Source organism: Aquarana catesbeiana, linkage group LG01 (assembly GCF_042186555.1).
Source record: "Aquarana catesbeiana isolate 2022-GZ linkage group LG01, ASM4218655v1, whole genome shotgun sequence".
In the NCBI taxonomy this organism is placed as follows: Eukaryota; Metazoa; Chordata; class Amphibia; order Anura; family Ranidae; genus Aquarana; species Aquarana catesbeiana.
Genome location: NC_133324.1, coordinates 628,174,129 through 628,194,206, shown reverse-complemented (window position 1 = coordinate 628,194,206; position 20,078 = coordinate 628,174,129). Strand labels below are relative to the sequence as shown.

At 39.2% G+C, this 20,078-nt stretch overlaps 1 protein-coding gene across 5 annotated transcripts in view; it reads left to right on the top strand.

Annotated features, from left to right (window-relative positions):
- Positions 1–19,868, top strand: part of FAM13A (family with sequence similarity 13 member A) — a 280,680-nt gene extending 260,812 nt beyond the window's left edge. For 4 of the 5 annotated variants that reach the window (XM_073600928.1, XM_073600923.1, XM_073600945.1 and 1 more), the window contains 4 exons: positions 4,076–4,153; positions 9,738–9,934; positions 11,274–11,375; positions 14,439–19,868. In XM_073600928.1, coding sequence (XP_073457029.1) covers positions 4,076–4,153; positions 9,738–9,934; positions 11,274–11,375; positions 14,439–14,562 — 501 coding nt within the window. In that variant the 3' untranslated portion in view covers positions 14,563–19,868. The remainder of the gene's footprint in view (positions 1–4,075; positions 4,154–9,737; positions 9,935–11,273; positions 11,376–14,438) is intronic. The other variant, XM_073600935.1, reaches the window with a different exon arrangement.
- The last annotated feature ends 210 nt before the right edge of the window (positions 19,869–20,078 follow it).

Here is a 20,078-nt window from a genome sequence, read left to right as displayed (position 1 = left end):
CACGCCCCACCCTGCACTCCCATGCTCCCTCACCACCTTCAGGCATCCGCCCTGGGTGAGATCTTAAGGGCGGGTGGTGTCGGAGCGATCCAGGTGGATAACGTTTTTGTGCTGCCCAGGTGAGAATGTTGAGGCCTGGTGATTGACTGCTCGGCACGGCCTTATGTGGAAAGGTCACATGTGTCGCCCCCCCCCCCCTTCAATTTCCAGAAACCTTGCTCTTTTTGGGGGTAAATGCTCCAAAAGGATGCAGATTGGCAAGTATAACCTGCTCAGGGGGTTGGTCTATCAGGAGGCTTGTTTACTTTGCCTTGAAAGGGCAAATAAACAGTGTATATTTAAATACCTGTAATATATTTATATAGCTTCCAATTTTCCAATAATCCTCTAGAAACCCTTAAAAAGAGCACCTCACTGTTACTTTGCTTCTGGTGTTGCTGTTGCTGGTAAAGTCAGTTTGAAGTTGCTGATGTTTGGTGCAGGAAATTGTCATGATTTCCTAAACCAAACTTACAAACAAAAACGTTACCAAAAATGTTATATTTTTTTGATAACTGCAAGGAATATTTTGCGTATGTTCCTTGAATAGTCAGAGTGCAGCTGCTTCATTCTTTCTGCATTGCTGTCAGTGGTCTGATAGGACTAAAATATTTGGGATACCTGGAGATTAAAATTCCCTTATTCTAATAGCTTATTGCATTGCTTTTCCATGGGATTATCCTGGTGAAGGTTTATAATTTATTATAATTCTGCATATTTGACACTAGACCGAGACCACACCATAGGCACACAAATTTACAGATACATTTTATACATATAGATGTTCATATAACTGGAGGTCTTTTATACAGCAGTGATATGACTGCCTTAAATTAAAAAAAAAAAATAAGAATATTACAGATTTATAAAGCACATCAAAGTGTTCAGCATTTTGCCAGCTATGGGACTTCAATGTCAGCTGAATACTTTTTTTTTTTTTTTTTTTTTTTTTTACATTTTTTATAGAAGAGCAGATAACTTATCAGTTTTAAGGGAGAGCCAAATGATGTGTTTAGTCAGTCATGTGACCAGCTTTTCCTCCACTCGTGTTTAGGAAGGAGAGAACTCCACGGGACACTGCAGGCTCAACACTGCAGCTTGCTTTTTATTATCGGGCTATAAAATGCATGCTGTTATTACATTATGGTATATAGCTGAGAGGTGATATTCACTCACGTCATAAATGCCTCATCTGTTATATATCTATATCTCTCTCATATGAAGTAATGCATTGCACTGAAATTGACCATATGAGGGGCCCATACTGGGTTTAGGGTTTCAAGTTAAGTGTGTAAAAGTGCTTGCTGGAGTGACTAGAGCGATCTTTTCTGTTCCAAAGAGAATTCCCTGGTGGACATGGGTTCTTTTAGAAATTAACAAACTCTGCACTAGGCACGCCTCATATGCTGCTGTTTTTCATGTTTCTGTAATTCGGATATGGCCACTCGTACCCAAAATATTTTGGGTAGACTCTGGTGGCTTGAAGCACACTGACTTCTTAAAATGAACCTAGCAAAATAGAAATATTGAAGCTACAAGTTTGGGGTGCTGTCATCCTTGTCCTTCCTTCGTTATTCGAGTCACTGACTTGACACAAGCATGCCCATTGCAGGTTTTTGAGCCCTCAACAACACACGCTTGTTCTGGGTCAGTGACCAAGGAATGATGGGGATGATCACACCCCAGAATTTCAGTAATGACATCTCCAGTATTTCTTTTCTGACTTGTTTGCTATAAATCCTAGAGACTTCAGAAGTGGGAACATTGAACCTTAATGTTAATGTCCACCCACCTGCCATCCTTTCTGTCTGTCTGTCTTCTTTTCTTTTTTTTTTTTCTCTCTTTTCTCTTCTTCTCAGCCCTCCCTTTCCTCTCCTATCCACTCCCATTCTCCCCTTTGCCTGCTCTCCCCTCGCTTTGCCTTCTCTCCTCTTCCTCTCTGATCACAACCGCAAAAAAAACAAAACAGAAATTTGGAGCAGGCTGAGGGCAATAGAAGGTTCTTTTTGAGTTAGGAATGCAAACTTTAATTTTTATTTTTTTTGTACCAGAATTTAGTGGCACTTTAATTGTAACACAAAGAAAAGCAGTCACTGCCGGTGCTCAGGGGTCCTCCACAGTGGGATGGGACTAAAAAACAGGTCCATAAACACCTGAAATGCTTGGTGGATGCTGCCCTCCTCAGGGGATCCAATATGAAACTACAAAAAGAAGAGACAGGAAGGCTTTGCTCTGAGGAAGGGGGGTGCGCCCCCAAAACACAATAGCAGGGTGTTTTAGGAGTATGCATATCCTGTACTGCATGGCCTCTTCTGGTTTACATGCTTATGTACGTTTGTGAGTATCCATTTCTTATCAGTTTTATATCTTGCAATAAATTTTTGGTAATGCACTAGATGTTCATGCCTTCCTGTCTGTTCTTTTGTGTAGTCTCACTGTAATTGTATAAATAGTAACCCAAGGCAGTGCTATCGTGGCACAGTGTGTATGTTATTTTCTAGAATTGCTTGAATAATTTGTGAGTTATTTTATCTTTTATGCCTGTTAAAAATTTACAGCACTTTCTTTATTAGCATGTTAAGGCTGCATTCACACCTGAGCGTTTTTCAGCTCATAAAACGCCCAAGAAAATGCTTGAAAAACACCCAACGAGCAAAATCCCATTCATTTCAATGGCACCTGTTCATAGCTGAGCATTTTGTCACCTGAAGCAAAACGCCTGAAAAATGCCCTAAGCTCAAAAAAAGAAAATGACCTTCTTTGGGGCAGATTACAGGGTTTTTTCTGCCTTTTACATTGGTGACCTTAACAAAAACATGTTAAAATCACGCTAGTTTGAAACGCTCAGGTGTGAATGCAGCCTAAGTGTTGTTGCATTCTTCCTCTCCTCTTAAATTGAGCAATACAATATTTGTGCAAATCATGTCTAAAATAGGACCGCTGTCTAAAATAGGACCAATGTCCATAGTGGCCATTTAATCCTTTTAAAAGGAACAAACTGGAGAAGCACTTGAAGAATGTTAACTACGTGCACTCTTGCTCTGGCAGAAGCTTTGATGAGTGACATTGAAAAAGGCCTTTGGCACAATCCTAATGACCTTCTTGATGTCAGGTTATTATTTGCATAGACAGACACAAATTCTGGACTCGCCCCTGCGCCCCCCCCCCCCCCCCCCCGCATTATTGGATTTGATTGACAGCAGCGGGAGCCAATGGCTGCGCTGCTATCAATCTATAGAGAACCCCGGGCAGAGGGACAGCGCGTCCCTGCTGGGTCAAATTCCAGGGCTCAGGTAAGTAAAACGGGGGGCTGGGGGGTCGGTCACTGCCAGGTGTTTTTTCACCTTTAATGCATAAGATGTATTAAGGTGAAAAAACACAAAGGTTTACAACCCCTTTTTAAGAGTAAATCCTGAATTTACTCAGTTTTTTTTTTTTCCCTATTTTTTTTTTTTTTTTTTTTTTGGAGTCTTTTGGACCAGTGACGATAACTAAAGCAGGAGGTATTTGAAGTCATAGGAAATACAGCAGCAGCACCCAAAAAAATTTTTTTTTTAAAGGGAATATGATTACTATGAATACAGACCCACCCACCATTTGTTTTGGTATTACGAAGTGTACCCCATGGGCTTTACTTTCGTAAGTCTAAGTAGTGGTCTGCTATGAAATACACTTGCCAGTCAGAGATAAATTTAGCTGCGATAAGTTTTATGGAAGTTTATTTTGTCAAAATGTGTACTTAAATAGAGCATTGCCGCAAGTTTTATTTTGGCAAGGTATAAAACTAAAGTTTATGTACTGATGAAACTTTGTGTATAACCTACATTTTAATGTTACCTATGCCCACTGCACATGAACTCAATTTTTTTTTAGATGCTGGCTTCTAATTCTAGTTCGTCCTCTCTGAGGCTTTAGAATACTCTGCATAGTGTTTCTGCCAGTCCTGATTGGCACTGTAGATGCTATAGTTGTTAAGTTCGGGATGTTTTATAGACAGGGATTTCTGGTGTAACATACCTGTTAACACTCATCACAGGGATCCCCCTCGAGCAAGCGGAGAAGTCCTTTGCTGCAGCCAATAATCGAGGGTGAAACCGCATCCTTCTTCAAGGAGGTAAACCTAAGACTTCAGCTGCTAATGACAAATAACTGCTAAATCTGCATCAAAACCCCACCAAGCAATCAACCCCCTTAATACTGAGTGTGTCCTTGTAATCGGTGCCTTGATTCCTTGTGGTGCTTCTCGAAAATCAATAGCTGCTTGATTCCAGCCAGTTGTCGAGCTTCCATACATGCCCATTGCTCTGATTGCGTTGACTTTTGTGTTCAGAGTTTGGGATGAATTTCACAGCTTCTTGCTTTTATTCTCTATGATTTTGCTTCCTACTTTGTTTATCTTGCACTTATTTTTGCTGAACTGTATTACACACTGCTTTAAATCTTAGTGGTTTAGAAGAAAAAACATTTCCTTCCAGGCCGCTTCATTATTGTACGATTGTCTTATATGTGTTCATCAATTTTTTTTTTTTTTTTTTTAAATGGTATGTTGTATGCATGCTGGCCTTACCTGGATCACTCCTGCCCCCCCCCCCCCCCCCCTCTTTTTTTTTTTTTTTTTTTTTTTTTTTATTTAGCATCCGCCAAAATGTTTAGGAGTAGCCAGGTAGCAAATGTACCAAAGTTTATCGCATCTAAATTTTTAATTTTTTTTTTTTTTTAATGCCACTAGAAGTACTGTGGTCCCTGGCTACTTATAGGAAATGTCTGGTTTTAAATTGTATTAACAGGGTTCTGTGTTCTCATTAGTTTGTCCATCCCTTGGTTTGGATGGTACTTTTTAAAACAATTACAGTTTTGTGAAGAAATTTGTACAGCCCTTAGAATTATTTGAACAGGCAAAAATTAGATCTTGATTTAAAGTGGGTGTAAAGCTCAGACATGAAATATGAATAAAGCATATCCCTCTATAATATGTACTTGTCAGAAGTGATCAGTGTTCTTAATTAAGACATGTTTTCCCCCGACACAAAGAGAATAAAGGTGGCAGGGGAGGGACCTCCAGCAGACTGACAGCCTCAGCTCTGTTCCTGGGTGGTGTGTTCTTTCCCTTCCACACTGAGCTCTGCAAAGTGTAACTTCAGCTCTACGCCCCCTGCTTTCTGACAGCTCAGACAAGCTTTAGAAATCCTGTGTTTGAACAGCTGAGGGGAAGACTGCACATAAACAGGTACAACTTATGCAGGAGGATTTGTTTCATCTGTGGATCACCTGTATCATTGAAGTCACTACTTCAGTGGGTATATGTAAGGGTTTACAACTACTTTTTAATATGCCTACAGGTTAAGATAATATAAATAAACATATGACACATAAAAGTGACATGGTGCATTCATTTTCATAATTTTAATGAACAAAAATGCAGATTCTTCATATGGAAGACGTATTTCCCTACGTTTACCACCACTTTAAACTCATGAATCTGGTGTTCCAGATTAGGTGCCAATGATTAGAACCTCCCGAAGGGAGGAGTATGCAGGTAGAGCCTGTCCTATTTATACCTTAGACATCTAGGGTCTGGTGTTCTCTATGCTTTTGACATGAGAGGTACAATCATGCCAAGATCAGTGGATCTCTCTAAGGCCCACAGAAAGAAGGTTATAGATCAGTGGTTCTCAGCTCCGGTCCTCAGGGCCCACTAACAGGCCAGAATTTATGTATTACCTTGGGGAGATGCAGACTAGAATACTGCAGTCACTGAGCAGCAAATTATATCACCTGTGATGTATTTCAGTTATCCTACAAACCTGGCCTGTTAGTGGGTCCCAAGGACAGGAGTTGAGAACCACTGCTATAGATGCTTAGGGGTCTGGCAAGGGATTTAAAAAGATCACCAAATGATTTGAAATTACCAGTAATCATTCCACTGTATAGAAAATAATGTACTAATGCTGTAGATTTAAAGCCGCTGCTAGAATGTCCAGGACTGACTGCAGAGTGGAGGAAATGTTAGGCTTTTGGGTTGCTTCAGGGCCTGGGCAGCTTGCAGTTATCAAGTCAACATTCTGCATCATATAAAATCCTAATGAGAATTCACCGCCATCTGTCCAAAAGTTTAAGGTGAACCAGAAATAAATCTTTCAACACAACAAGCAAACTAACAAATACACCTAGGAATAGCTTGAAAAGAAGAAATAGAGGGTTATGGACTGCCCTAGTCATAGTCCTGGTTTGATTTTGAAACGGGCAATTCATGCAAGAAAAACCCACAAACATCCTATAACTGATGGAATTTTGTAGCAAGTCCTCAAAAAAAAAAAAAATTCAGTCCAATATCAGAGACTGGGGAGAAGTGTACTAAATACTTATAGGAAGTTGTTTCTGCTTCAGATAACAATATCAGTTTTTGATGCCAAGGGCATAGTTGGGTTTTCCACAATATATCATTGCATCTGTTTTTGTTGAGTAGATTGAAAAGGTATAAGATCTAATGTTTGCTTGTTCAAATATGTTAAAAAAATAAGTTATTCATTTCCATGGTGTTCTTATTTTTTTAAGATGACTAAATATGTTAAAGTCAGATGCAGATGTATGGGACCACTTCCTTAAAGAGACCTTGTTGTCAGACCATTTATTTCATATACAATAAAAATCTTTCCACAAGACTGTCTCTCTCAGACTCAAGTGAAACGCTATAGCAGTGGTCTCCAAACTGTGGTCCGGATGCCTGATATGACCCTTTTGCTTGCCTTTATCCATTTCTTGGGGCACTATTCCCCCCACTGACTTTAAAAATGGGACATAATTCCTCTCACTGACACCAGTGATGGGGCACTATTGCTCCCACTGACATCAATGAGGGGGCATTATTTTTTCCCCCCTAATACCAACGATGGCGTACTCTTCCTCGTAATTAACTCCAATGATGGGGCTCCATTCCTCCAAATTAATACCAAAGGAGCATTATTTCTCTGTTGGCAAAAATAAGGCATTGTTCACTCCCACTGACACCAGGACGTTTTCTACTCCCAGTGGGCACAATCCAGCCCCCCCCCCCCCCTAAATTCTGAAGGCCAGTAAACTGGTCTTCACCTTTATTTAGAAAGTTTGGAGACCCCTGCTCTATAGTATTATCTTTGATTCTCCCTCTGCAGCTGCATAAAAGTTTATGTAGGTAGGGGATTGGTGGAGGAGCTGGGCCCACATGGAGAGTATTTAAACACTCCCAGACGTGGAGATAGCAGATTTGGCTCTGCTAAGGAATTAACACTTTCTGGAGTAGTCAGTGTTTCTAGCATGTTCGCAGGCACATTGCAAGTGATTAAAAAGAAAATAATAATTTATGAACAGGAAAAACACTACAAGTAAGCATAAAATACTTGAGTTGTGTAATTTTCTATGTTAATCATGGGGTCTCTTTCAGCAGCAGATCAACAAAGTCAAGACTGTTATTCCTGTGGATTACTTTTTTTATACTAGATATTAGTTAATGTGTGTTAATAACACCTTGCATTTTATTCCAGTTTACCGTGATTTTGCAGCCACGATTTTGATGAAATTTCAGGGAATGCCTGTGTAAACTTGAGGTCTATGGACCTCAACTCGCATCAAAGACGGACTAAAGCAGTACAGGGACTACTTTGAAGTCAGTGCGACTTGAAGTCTCATAGATATGAATTGTTATCATTGGGGAATCATGGGGTATGACTTGTCATGTGACTCTGATGTCCAAAGTCGCAGGAAAAGTTGCACAAGTGTGAAAGGGGCCTTATGATGTATGCTTATTAAGCTGGGATAAGCCACAGTAATGGTTATCGCTGCTTATCCCTTCCATGGAGTAGTTTTATGAAGCTGTGATGAGAAGCAGAGAGGACATTCAGCACGGTAGGAAGTGGCCATGCAAGTAAATACCAAAGGCCAGTTTAATAAGTTGCATGAAAGCATCTAAACCTGACCATTAGTGTAAAATATCTACTCCCCTGCTTCGCTACCAAAAAGACACTTCTGCGATGTGAAAGAGTAGAGGAATTATGACCTGTGCTACTCTGTCACCTCTTCCAGACACAGTACAATGTGTGTATGTATGTGTGTGTGTGTGTATGTATGTATATATATATATATATATATATATATATATATATATACACATACTGTGGACTGGATCAGAGAAGTCTATAGATTCTCACATCTGCCCTAACAGTTCTCTGCCCGCTACTGTATCTTGACAGTCGGTACTTGCAGTGGTCAGGATGCCAGAACAATGACTGCATCTGCTTGGTTGCAGTCACTGTTCCACCAACTTAATTTCAAATGAATACAACACCATTTTAGATGAGAAAAAATCGGAGTAGGGAAGTGCCAATTTTAATAAACATGCTTTTCCCTGGGAAGTTTATATGGGGTGAATAGCCGTTAACATGAAGGTGCACTAGATTGCCCCTTAATAAATATACACCTATGTAGTCCAAGAAGCCCAGGGGAAAAAAAAGATTATGAATCAGGTTGTGCAGCCACAATTCTACAAAGAACTAGTTGTGTACATGGCTGCAAATCCGAATCTAGATATAGTACATGGTGAGAGTATTTAGACACCAATATCCTCAGGGGGAGGGGAAAAGGGTCAGAAATCGTACTAAGAGTAAACAAGAAATGTTGATAAGGGCAGAAATAGTCAACAAAGAGCACCACATCCCATATTATACTAGGAACTATTTCTGATCCACTGTTTAGAGTCTACTACAATCTCTGCCATAAACTCCTGAAGAAGCTTGTTTTCAGAACGAAACATGTCGAGCGGCAGATTGTCATGAAACTAAGTAGCTCTACTTCTATGTGCCCCAAATGGGTTAATGTGCTATTTGCACTAATTTTTATGAATGATGGTGTCATATGTGTTGGAGACACACGGTTTTAAACAATGATTTTTTATGAAATGATTGTACAAATATATCTGTTTTCTACCACATACTTAAAAGCACCTTTAAAGTCCCTGGGGTCTTTATTCTTAACCCCTTCCCCTGGCATATTGCCCTTTTGTTCCTAGTACTAAGAGTAGTTGCCTTCATGGCTATTTGCAGTAGGACACCAGACAGAAAAGTGCTTTTTGCCTCTAACACAGCTTTCATCCACAACTGAATAATATTTATTCAGTTAATTAGAAATGAGTACAATTTTGGCTACAGTTTCATTTTTTTCTTTTATATTTTGCATACTTGACATGTCTAGTTTTCATCTTCTATCTTCATCTCATGTTAAAAAGATAAAGTTTAGTAAACAAAATACACATTTAACAGATAATTTGTTGATAGATCTAGTTTCCAGTGACAAGAAGGTTACAGTTCTTAACGAGAAAAGCATCAATCAGACTAGATCTTATCAAGCTGGAGGTTTAGAAATTGAAGACTTTTATTTTTTTTTTTTTTTTATTATTTTTATATTGGTTTCTAAGTGCTGCAACATTTGTTGTTAAATTTGTTTTTGTTTTTTTATAACACAATTTCTCGAAAGGGAAAAAAAAAAACAAAAAACAATTTTGCCTTCTAACAAATTGTTTCACTAACTGAACGAGATTGTGGAAAAAAAATGGTTTGCAGTGAGCTATTGGTGTTCTGCTGCTTATCCCCAAGTTTGCATTGACAGTATTCACCCAGTTGCAGGTTAATATAAAGCTTTGTTCTCTCCCCTGATGATTTTATCTATAGGAGGAAGAAGAAGGATCTGAAGATGACAGCAATGTAAACAATGATTATGCAGTAACTATGAAGCCAGGTTTCAGTGTACGAAGCTTCTTGGATCAACTTGAGGATGAAGCAGATGGTTTTGTGTCTCCAGTTGATGACCAAACCCCATCGAAAAGTACTCAAGACCTCGGGCTGGGCAATCTTCACGCTGCATCTGTGTATGTTGGATTTTGAAACCTAATATTTTCCTCATTCTAAAAGTTAAAGAGGAGCTCGTCCTTAAACAAAAAATATTAAAAGCCAGCAGCTACAAATACTGCAGCTGCTGACTTTTAATAAATGGACACTTACCTGTCCCAGGGTCCAGCGATGTCAGCAGCCGATCGATCGCTCGTCTCTCGGCTGCCCCCACTGCCATCCTCGGTCAGGGAATCAGGAAGTGAAGCGTTGCGGCTTCACTGCCCGGTTCCCTACTGCGCATGCGCGAGTCGCGCTGCGTGTCTACACTGGTCCCCGTTGTGTTGTTGGAACTGTGTGTTTCCCACAACACAAGGGGGGGGGGGCGCATTTGCGGCTAGCTATTCCCGGAAGTGGGTGCAGATACCTGTATTAGACAGGTATCTGCACCCCCCTCCCCTCTGAAAGGTGCCAGTTGAGGCACCGGAGGGGGGGGGGGAGAATCCGATGAGTGGAAGTTCCACTTTAGGGTGGACCTCCGCTTTAAGCAGGGGCTAATGGAATGGGGTGAAATTTTCCCTGACTCACAGGCCTCATCTGACAACCCTCAGGACAGCAAATATCTAAATGCTGCATAAAGTTGACCTTGCAGGGGAACGGGGAACGGTGTCTGAACTACTGGGGGAAGGGCAATCACTATAAGCATTCATGTTTTCCCCAACCAGTGGGTGTCTACAAGCCCCTATAGACATTAATTTGTAATCAATATGTCTGTTATCAGCTGGATTGGGTGCCTCTTCTTGTGCCTGTGGGCTGGTTTAGACTACATTATGTTTAAAGGAGGGCAAAGCTAAAATGCAGACCAAGACTCGTTAACCCTTACAACAAGATGTACAATTGGAGCCCAGAGATCAGTTTTATTTTTGTTTCAGTGTGTTTATTAAAGATTTATATTCAAAACTATAAAGCCCGGCAATATTAAGGTAGCAAAGTTGCATAGTAATCCTAGAACGCAGGCGAAGAATAAATAAAGACAAAAAAAAAAAAAAAAAGTACAGATGGTATATAACATAAGTATGAAAGTGATAAGCACAAACAGGTCCACAATAAGAACTCATTATATACCATGCCGGGTAGCGGGACACACCAGTGCAACCGCTAGGGACCCCCTTACTACATGACACCCATCTGTTTTAACCAAAAAAAAAAAAAACTCACATTATTTGATGGCAGGGGTACCATTTCATCACCCAACACAGATCAGTGTTATTTCCATGTTGTACAACTTACACCAGTCACCAGCTAGTATTCACTGGACAGTTACAGAACACAAGTGTGCAATTTACCTGAGTTTAATTTTGGAATATGTTCTGCATACAGGACAGAACTTATAGAACAGCTACAAGAAGCAAGGGAAGAGAAAAAGAGGATCAGGAAGAAACTCAGAGATTTTGAAGACAACTTCTTTAGGCAAAATGGAAGGTGAGTGAATTGGATGTAAGCAGGTCACTCAGCAGGCATTTTATTTTGAGAATTTATTGCTGGTACAATGCATTCATGTTGCCACTTGAACAACCTGTCCATGCCATTTTGTATTCTGAACAGACATCATGTTAATTCTAATTAGTGTCTCTGTACTGTTTGCTTTTCTCTGCATTGTGTAAGCTTGAGGCTTGTTTCACCTGTCACTAAAAAACTTTAGGGCTGTTTGCTATGTCAGGCTTTGTTATATTACTGCTCCTTCCAGTGATTTAATTGTCCAGCCCCAGTAATGAGAATGCCACAAGCTATCGGAAGTGTCAAAAAATACTAGGGCTCTCTCCTGGCACCAAGTTTAAAGTATGTGAAAATACTATGAAATAATAAAGGAAATAACATGAAATGAGGTCTGAAAGTGTTTCACATGGTTTGTCATAGGCTTATTTATTATGTTGGATCTTTAACAGAACACAGGACCTTCTGGCCAAGAACCTTATCACAATGGTTCCCAAGGGGAATGAGAAGCCAGTGGCTGCTTCAGCTGACTTCCATACACTCCTATCCAAAATATGTGTTGGACTGTCCCTTCCATAAGTGTTTGAATTGCACTGATTTTTTTCAACATTTTAGTAATTGATGTATTGCAGCATAGCTTTTTTTTTTTTGGCCAATATACTTTTGGATTATTAGTAATGACCCCAGAATTGTGATTACCAGTTAGGTTACATATTAGGGGTAAGTGGTAGTATTAGACTGGATGTTAAGCCCCAGTGCATGGAGGTCTAGCATTGAGGTCCTTTTTGTATACCAAAAGGAAAAAAACTGCTGTAACTGCTTTTATAAAGTTTTATCTGGAGTTTGGCTTCAGTTTATTAGTGTATCCAAATCTGCTAGTACATCTAACACTCCCCTCCCCCCCAGACTGATAATGCAGCTGTCGGTGCCCCTGTGCTCCTTGCTAAGGGGATTAGTGGTGGGGTTAGTGATTGTGCCGCGGCTTCTGCACCAGAACCACTCACATTATTTTCATGTGTCATAATAAAGAAATGCTTTCAAATTTCTTCTGGACGTATCAACTTTTTATAGACGATCACACCAGAGGTTAAAGCTGAACTCTGGACAGAAATGTTATGAGCTAGATATCTATAGATAGATAGATATAGATATATATATATAGAGCAAGATATAGATACAAACACACACACACACCTTTAAATAATTTCTTTGTGTTTTTATTGCATTGTTTCAATATGTCCATTGTACAGCATAGGCCAGAAGTCTGATTCATCCCATACATGCCCACAGTCCCATCCACACACTGCCCATTCAGGCGTTGGGTGGATTGGACCAGGAATCTGAGACTATCTGGTCCGCCCACTGCATCAAGAGCTTGCTTTAGTGAGAACTGCAGTCTGAATGGGTGGCAGTGTGGGCATTTTATGGGATGACACAGACTCCTGGCTTGTCCATCTAACTTTTGCTGTACAGTGGGCAGATCAGACTGGGAGTCTGAGACTCTCGAGTCCACCCACTTTACAGCATAGTTGGATGGATAAGCCAGGAGTCTGTGTCATCCCATAAAAGCCCGCAGTCCCCGCCAACACTGCCCCCCCCCATTCAGACTCTAAATCCCCAGGCATGATAGGATTGGTAGTCTTGGCATGTGGTTACAAGCAGTAACAGGAAGTGATGTCACCACTTCAGAGATCCCTCCTCCTGGAGCCCAGGAATCGAGAAAATTCTGTGGAAAGAGTTGTCACTGATTTTTAAAACTGAGTTTTGTTAATCCAAATCACATTAGCAGTTTTGTTTAACCACTTGCCACCCACCCCATAGCAAATTTACTGCTACAGGGCTATCCTGTGTAGAATCACGTGTGTGTGTGTGTGTATGTGTGTGTATGTATGTATGTGTGTGTGTGTGTATATATATATATATATATATATATATATATATATATATATATATATACACACAGCAGAAGCTGATCTGCAGGTGCTGGGCACTGGGTGTCTGCCGGCACCCGCTGATTGTGTGTAAAACATACAGAACGAGAATCTGCCTATGTAAACAAGGCAGATCTCTCTTCTGACACAGGGAGAGGGATGGATTATGTGTCCATGCAGCACAGGGAATAAAATCAATCACTTCCCCTAGTAAAAGCAGCACATACAGTATGCAGAAACACTGGCTGGCACACAGTTAAAGTATAAGTTCACTTTTCTACAAAAAATATTAAATGCACATCTTTTTGCAAGTAAAAAAAAAAAAAAAAAGTGCCTTTTATTATTTTTTGCAATAGGAGCCTGTAAAGCATTGCACCATCAGATCGCTGATGCTATGCAGGTCTCCTGCACACTGTCTGTGTGTCTGCTTGCCTGTACGGGTAAGCCGATATTCGCTGACATGAAGACTCAAAGAACTACAAGCCGACAGCCATTAAGGATCCAAAAATATGTAACAATACATATTGGCCTAAATTTATGGAGAAATTTGGTCTTTGTTTTACATTTGTTTATTGAATATGTTTAATAGCAGAAAGTAAAAATGTGTGTATATTTATTTATTTTTTCAAAATTGTTTATAGTGCAAAAAATAAAAAAAACAGTGATGATCAAATACCACCGAAAGAAAGCTCTGTTTGTCGGGAAATTTAAAAAAATTTTTTTAGGTTCAAAGTTGCATTACCGCGCGATTGTCAAAGTAACGCTGTGCCGTATTGCAAAAAATGGCCTGGTCATGAGGGGGGGGGGGGGTCTTCCAGAGGTTAAGTGGTTAACTAGCTGCACAGGGCTAATGTGCAAATGTTATCACTATCCCGGAGTTCTTCTTTAATTTACATACCATGACAACATTTCACACACACAAGGCTGGAAAAGTGTTTTGTTTTTTGTTTTTATAGTTCTCTGTTAGCAAATGTGGTCAAAGATGTGTGTGTGTGTGTGTGTCTGAAACTATACTGTGCTTTTCACCTTAATTACCATGCATAGTTTTTTCAGTGTGGCATTTGAAATCCACTTTCAACTTTTGTACTCCTTTTTTTTTTTTTTTTTTTTATTTCTCTAGAAATGTTCAAAAGGAAGACCGCACTCCAATGGCAGAAGAGTACAGCGAGTATAAACATATGAAGGCCAAACTCCGGCTGTTGGAGGTCCTAATAAGCAAACGAGGCTCTTCACAGACAGTGTAATGAGTCGTCTGGAGTAATTTTCTTTTATCTGAGAACGTAAATCACTGAGAATGGATTGCCCAGTGGTGCTCACCTGTTTGAATGTGTTGAACTTGGCCTATAAAGCAGACAATGCTAGAATGGAAGAAGGCCGGTTTAAATTGCACAAGGTGGCTTGAAGGATGTCATAATCTTTCTTGGCTGGTTGGTATAAGAGGCCCAATACACGCCATATTAAAGGTACGAATTACAATAAAAACAATATCCAGCCATTGGACCTCAAGTGAAAGGTGGGATCTGTAATCCAGTTCTTCTTTCTGCTACTTTAATGAACCAGGACTCCCAACTTCTTCGGTCATTGACCTCCCAGCAGTGATCTTACACTGGTTCAATTATACTGATTGCTTGTCCGAATAAGGAAGGTTTTGGACAAGAACCTGTGTTCTAAGTAAAGATCTAAAACTCTATATCTAGGACAAGTGAATACCTCATTTTAACACTACTTGGTTCTTTGTCAGTGACACTTGGCGTTATCTGTGGTATCTGATATTGAACAGCCTTGCATTGGATCTTTATAGAACCAGAACTTCATGTTGGAAAAGCAGTAGATGAAGACTGAGAAAACAAGACCTTCAAATGAGCAGTTTCTGATAACTAGCTCATGCCAACTGCTTTGGTATATAATAAACAGTTTTTACTGATTGATCTTTTGCTACCAATCATGTCAGTTAATGGTATGACATAATGATTAATGTCTTTGGGGTTACTAGATCTGCCTGCCCCCTACCCTTTTTTCTGCAGCATGCACTTTCTTCTTTTTACTACAACTGTAATTTATGATGTTGCCTACATCTCCGGTAAGACTACATGCTTTAATCCACCTTCTGTGATCCACCAGTAGAAACGTATTACAATGTATTTTCTTGTTCTCTTACATTTCATGTGACCTTCTAAATCGCCAGGGCTCGATTAACCCACTCTGGGATACCAGCAGCTTTCTGCTTGAACTTTATTATTCAAGAACTTAACTACTCCAGTTCTGCCGTCTTTAATCTTAACACTGTGGACTCTTTATGTACCAAAAAAAAATATGGCCACTCCATACAAAACTTTACTATCTCATGAGAATGATCACAGCTCATATTAAATTTGTATGGAAAAGTATTACAAAAAAGGTAGGGCTTGAGTACAATTTTACTTCATTTTGAGAGTAGGGTAACCAACAAGTTTTAAGGGTCTCGTGCTAGAATTTTGATATGATAATGGCCACCCTGATTTAACCAAATCTCATATCATACAGTAGAAATGAGTCTACCTTTGTGGTACAGCATTGGTTAAGAAGCTTCTATTTTTGAAGCATTGATACCTTTCACAGAAACTGTCTGCCATCTGTGTCACGTATAGTAATGGTACAGGAGCCTTTGTTTAATGGGGCAAAGTGCAATAACCCATACAAAAAGGTATTGGAGATCATTTTTCATTAGACTACAATAAACTGCTGAATTGGATTGCTGTGGGTTACAGCATACAGTTGGTACTATGTTTTAAAATAAAGGCACGCATGCATTAAAAATAGGTACTTTAGCTACTCCCTTTCCTCGCTAAGCTTGCCATTTAACTTGTTTCATGTTTTTTGGGGGTTTTTTTCTAAACTTAAACACCATTTATTGGCACATTTGGAAAGCATAATTGATAAATCCCAAACTACAACTAGCAGACAGCAAGCTGTGCTGTTTTGGTAATGTTAGCAGCACAGGGTATTGATCAGTTTTACGATCACGTAGCTAGCATTCTACTATGTTATGTACACTTTCAGTTGAAAACTTCTAATTGTTTTAACACTACAATGTTATAAATGCTTACTATTGCAAGCTCTTCGTTTTAACCACACAATTCTATACATTCAAGTCCCATATGGAACTACGAACAAATGTTATGGTCATTTCACAAATTAAATTTTAATAAACCGTTTTGCATAGTTCTGGATATCCCAAACCCCCCCCCGTCCCCCCCCCCCCCCCGTAAAATAGTGAAAATGCGTTGCATATTATTTTTGGTGGTATGCTGTTTTTAAGAGTAGTAGCCTTATACAGTTTGTGACGAAAGCATTGAATCTATTTTCTAGTATAAGCAGCAACTTTATAACTGAGCTGTAGGATTGGTGCATCCAGCCAGCTCCGAGTGATGACAGTATGCTGTGACTCCCAGTGATTGCCTTTATTATCACAATAAAATGTAATAGGTCTCATGGACACAGATGCACGAGGCTATAAAATGTAAATTACGGGCACGTTTCCAGGCCCAGGAGACACCACTGCTGCGTTCATGAATTGCTGTACAGTGGCATATGCCATACCTACATAAACACATGCATGGGTGTCAATCTCTGAATGTAGCTTGTGAAGTAATTTACAGCCATGCAAGTGTTTAGGCAAGTACAGTGTATACCCGTGTACAGAAACTCATTACTATGGGCGTCTGTATACTGCAGCTTTGTCTACCACGTGCGGAAATACTCTTGCAATTCATGCTGTACGGCCACATGCGCCTGTGTGCATGAGGCCTTAGAGCGCGGCCTCTACAGCATAACAATATATTTTTTGAAGTCTGTGGAGTACCAGAGCTGACGTCAGTTAGTGATCCAAAGCTGGTTTCCCTAGTAACTGTTTGCAGTGCCTACAGATGCAGAGCTTTATAACCTGCTCACTACAAAATCATGCGAAGGGAATCATTCTGCATCCCATTAAAGCTAACCATACAAGCATATCCAAGTCTGGAGACAAATGTTGTCTTTCTTACCTTCAAAAAAAGAACATTTTTTTTTTTTTTTTATACTTTTCTACACCATAAAAAATAGCAGCATGTAATATCATTGGATTTGCTGTTCTTCCATTTTTCAAGCCAGCTCTTCCATTTCAATATAGTTTGAGTAGACGGTTTGGGTTTGCTTTTACTGAGCACAATGGATTAATTTTAAAGGAAGTCTCAGGTAGATGTCTTATCACTGTGCTTGAATCCATTTGGCTGTATACATAGAAACACTAATCGGTGACCGACAATCTTAAAACACATGCTGTATGTAAGGTGTTTCTTTGCAGACATTGGTCACTGTGAAACACTTGTAGACTTGTAGGGTTCATTTCTAGCAGTGAAAATAGCTGCGATGATGTACAAATACAATAGTTGGGTTTCAGTTGAATTCTGAATGCTTGATATGGGTTATTGCACTTTGCACACGGTTTGCCTTGTTGAATAAGCTCAATTATTCTGTATATTCATATGTTGTTGGTGGTGAGGAATGATAATTGCACTTAATGTTGTTTTCTAAAAGCAAGTGGCTTCTTATTCAAGTATTTTTGGAAAAAAAAAATAGAAACTCAGTATGCAAAATAATATTTGCCATTTTTTTATGTCTAGAAGCTATTTTAAACCACTGGACTTATATTAATCCACTCTTAATGATTTCCCCTTGGTTTCTTTTTTAGCACTCTAAATGTTATAAGGGTTTATACCAACAAAATGATGAGGCTCAGCAAGCTAGAATACCATAGTGTCAGTGATCATAAAAATTCAGCCTTTGAGTGCTCTGGAAGGCTAGCACTAATGAACACTGTACACAGAAAATCTTCCATTAGGTTAGTGCTTTTGTTCTTGGGCCACCTTCATTCGTGACTATAGTTTTTCCTTAAACCAGAGATCCTTCACATAACCAGCTACACCATCAAATGCTGCATTTGTCTTTTTTTTTTTTTTTAAGACTGTGGTTGCAACCATTGCCACAGGGCAGCTATTGGTACAGGAGACCAGACGGCATTGCTGTACTTGTAGCTTACGTTTTACAATCGCTATTATTTTTCTACATTTTAAACCATGGGGCCAATCTTTACTGCACTGTCCTACTTTTCTCCTTAGCCGTAAAATGTTAAAACAAGCAAAAGAAAAGTCAAGCCAATATGCAGCATAGAAAGATGGGAAAATACAGTTTTAGACTTCTAAGTTTGTATGCTTAGTGCTTCTAAACACGTTTTTAAAGTGGCCAGACCAATATTTGCCCAATAAATGCTCAGTTGACCGAGCATTGTTTTATTGGTTTTGGCATACTTTCGCTGGTAACTGCAGTATTTCAATTTTGATGGTTTGGGGTGTTGGGAGCCGGGGTATCTTTTTTTTTTTAATTGAACGAAATGTTCATTTACATCTGAATTGCTCAGCCAATGTCCCAACCTACAACTAACAATGCAGGTTTTCCAGCTAAATCAAAGATAAAATAATTAGTACTTAGTACTAAATAAAAAGTACGAACACCACATTTTTGTTGCTAAGTTAGTCATCACACCTTGGTGCCACTCAAGAGTAGGAACTCACTGAGCAGTTTATCTTAAAACCCACCTAATTAGACATTTATTTTCACAGTAACCATGCAAACTCAACCTACAGAAGACCATCCATGTTAGGGACCAGAGCTGGTCTTGCTCTCGTGATCTGATGACCAAGGAACGCTCATAAATGGCAGGTAGTGCATAAATGCCACACGATGCCTAGTAACAACTTGCAACTTTTGTTTTTACTGTAGGTTCAAACCTGATTAGTTGATGGTAGCTAATATAAGCACTTTTTATTTCACAATATGATAAATGATGCCCACTCCCAACAAAAATCTTTACTAGACAGATTATTATTAATTTAAACTGCACACCTGAAAAAAAGTATAAGATCTGGTGGATGCATGTCAAGCCAATTCGAGTCAGGGGCAAACAAAGGATTTGGTCAACAGAGGTCACATAACATGGTCCTGATAATGTTTTAGCATGGAGGTTAGGTTGAGAGAACACACTACAAGGCGTTAAATTTCATCCAAAGACATGTTGGCCTCAGCAAATGTTGTTCTGTGATATATATATATATATATATATATATATATATATATATATATATATATATCCTGTTATGTAATCACACGCCCACTATGTCATACTGTATAAACAGTGCTACATCTGACTGTTTATTTATGCTTTGTAATATACGGGCAATGTGCTTGGTTATATATATGTATACAAATTAGTAGCAGAAACTGGTGATTTTAAAGCTTCAATTAAAAAAAAAAAAAATACAAAACAGCCATTGACAATTCTGTATGTTGCACAACAATTGTACAATGCTCTTAACTATGTATGTTTTGGATCTTCGAGTTCCATGCTCATAGTATTTTCAAGCTGTTTTGTATGGAATGGAGAGAGATGTGTTTTTTTGTATGTGTATCAGAAGGAGAACCAAGTGTACATTTTTGTATTTTGTATAAAAAAAATAAAAGCTATTTTTGAATGCAACAGGTATGAATGTTTTTAAGGTATGCGCAAATTGGTATCTATTTTGTAAAAGTAGACATATGGTATAGGGTGGGGAGGAGATGGATTCTTTGTCGGGTGTATTTAATTAGGTGCCCCCATTGGGGATAATTCTCAGCACGTTTTGTCTTAAGGACAGGAATCACCATTACAAAAAGTTGAGGGAAATCTCCCTAAAGGGAACACAAACTG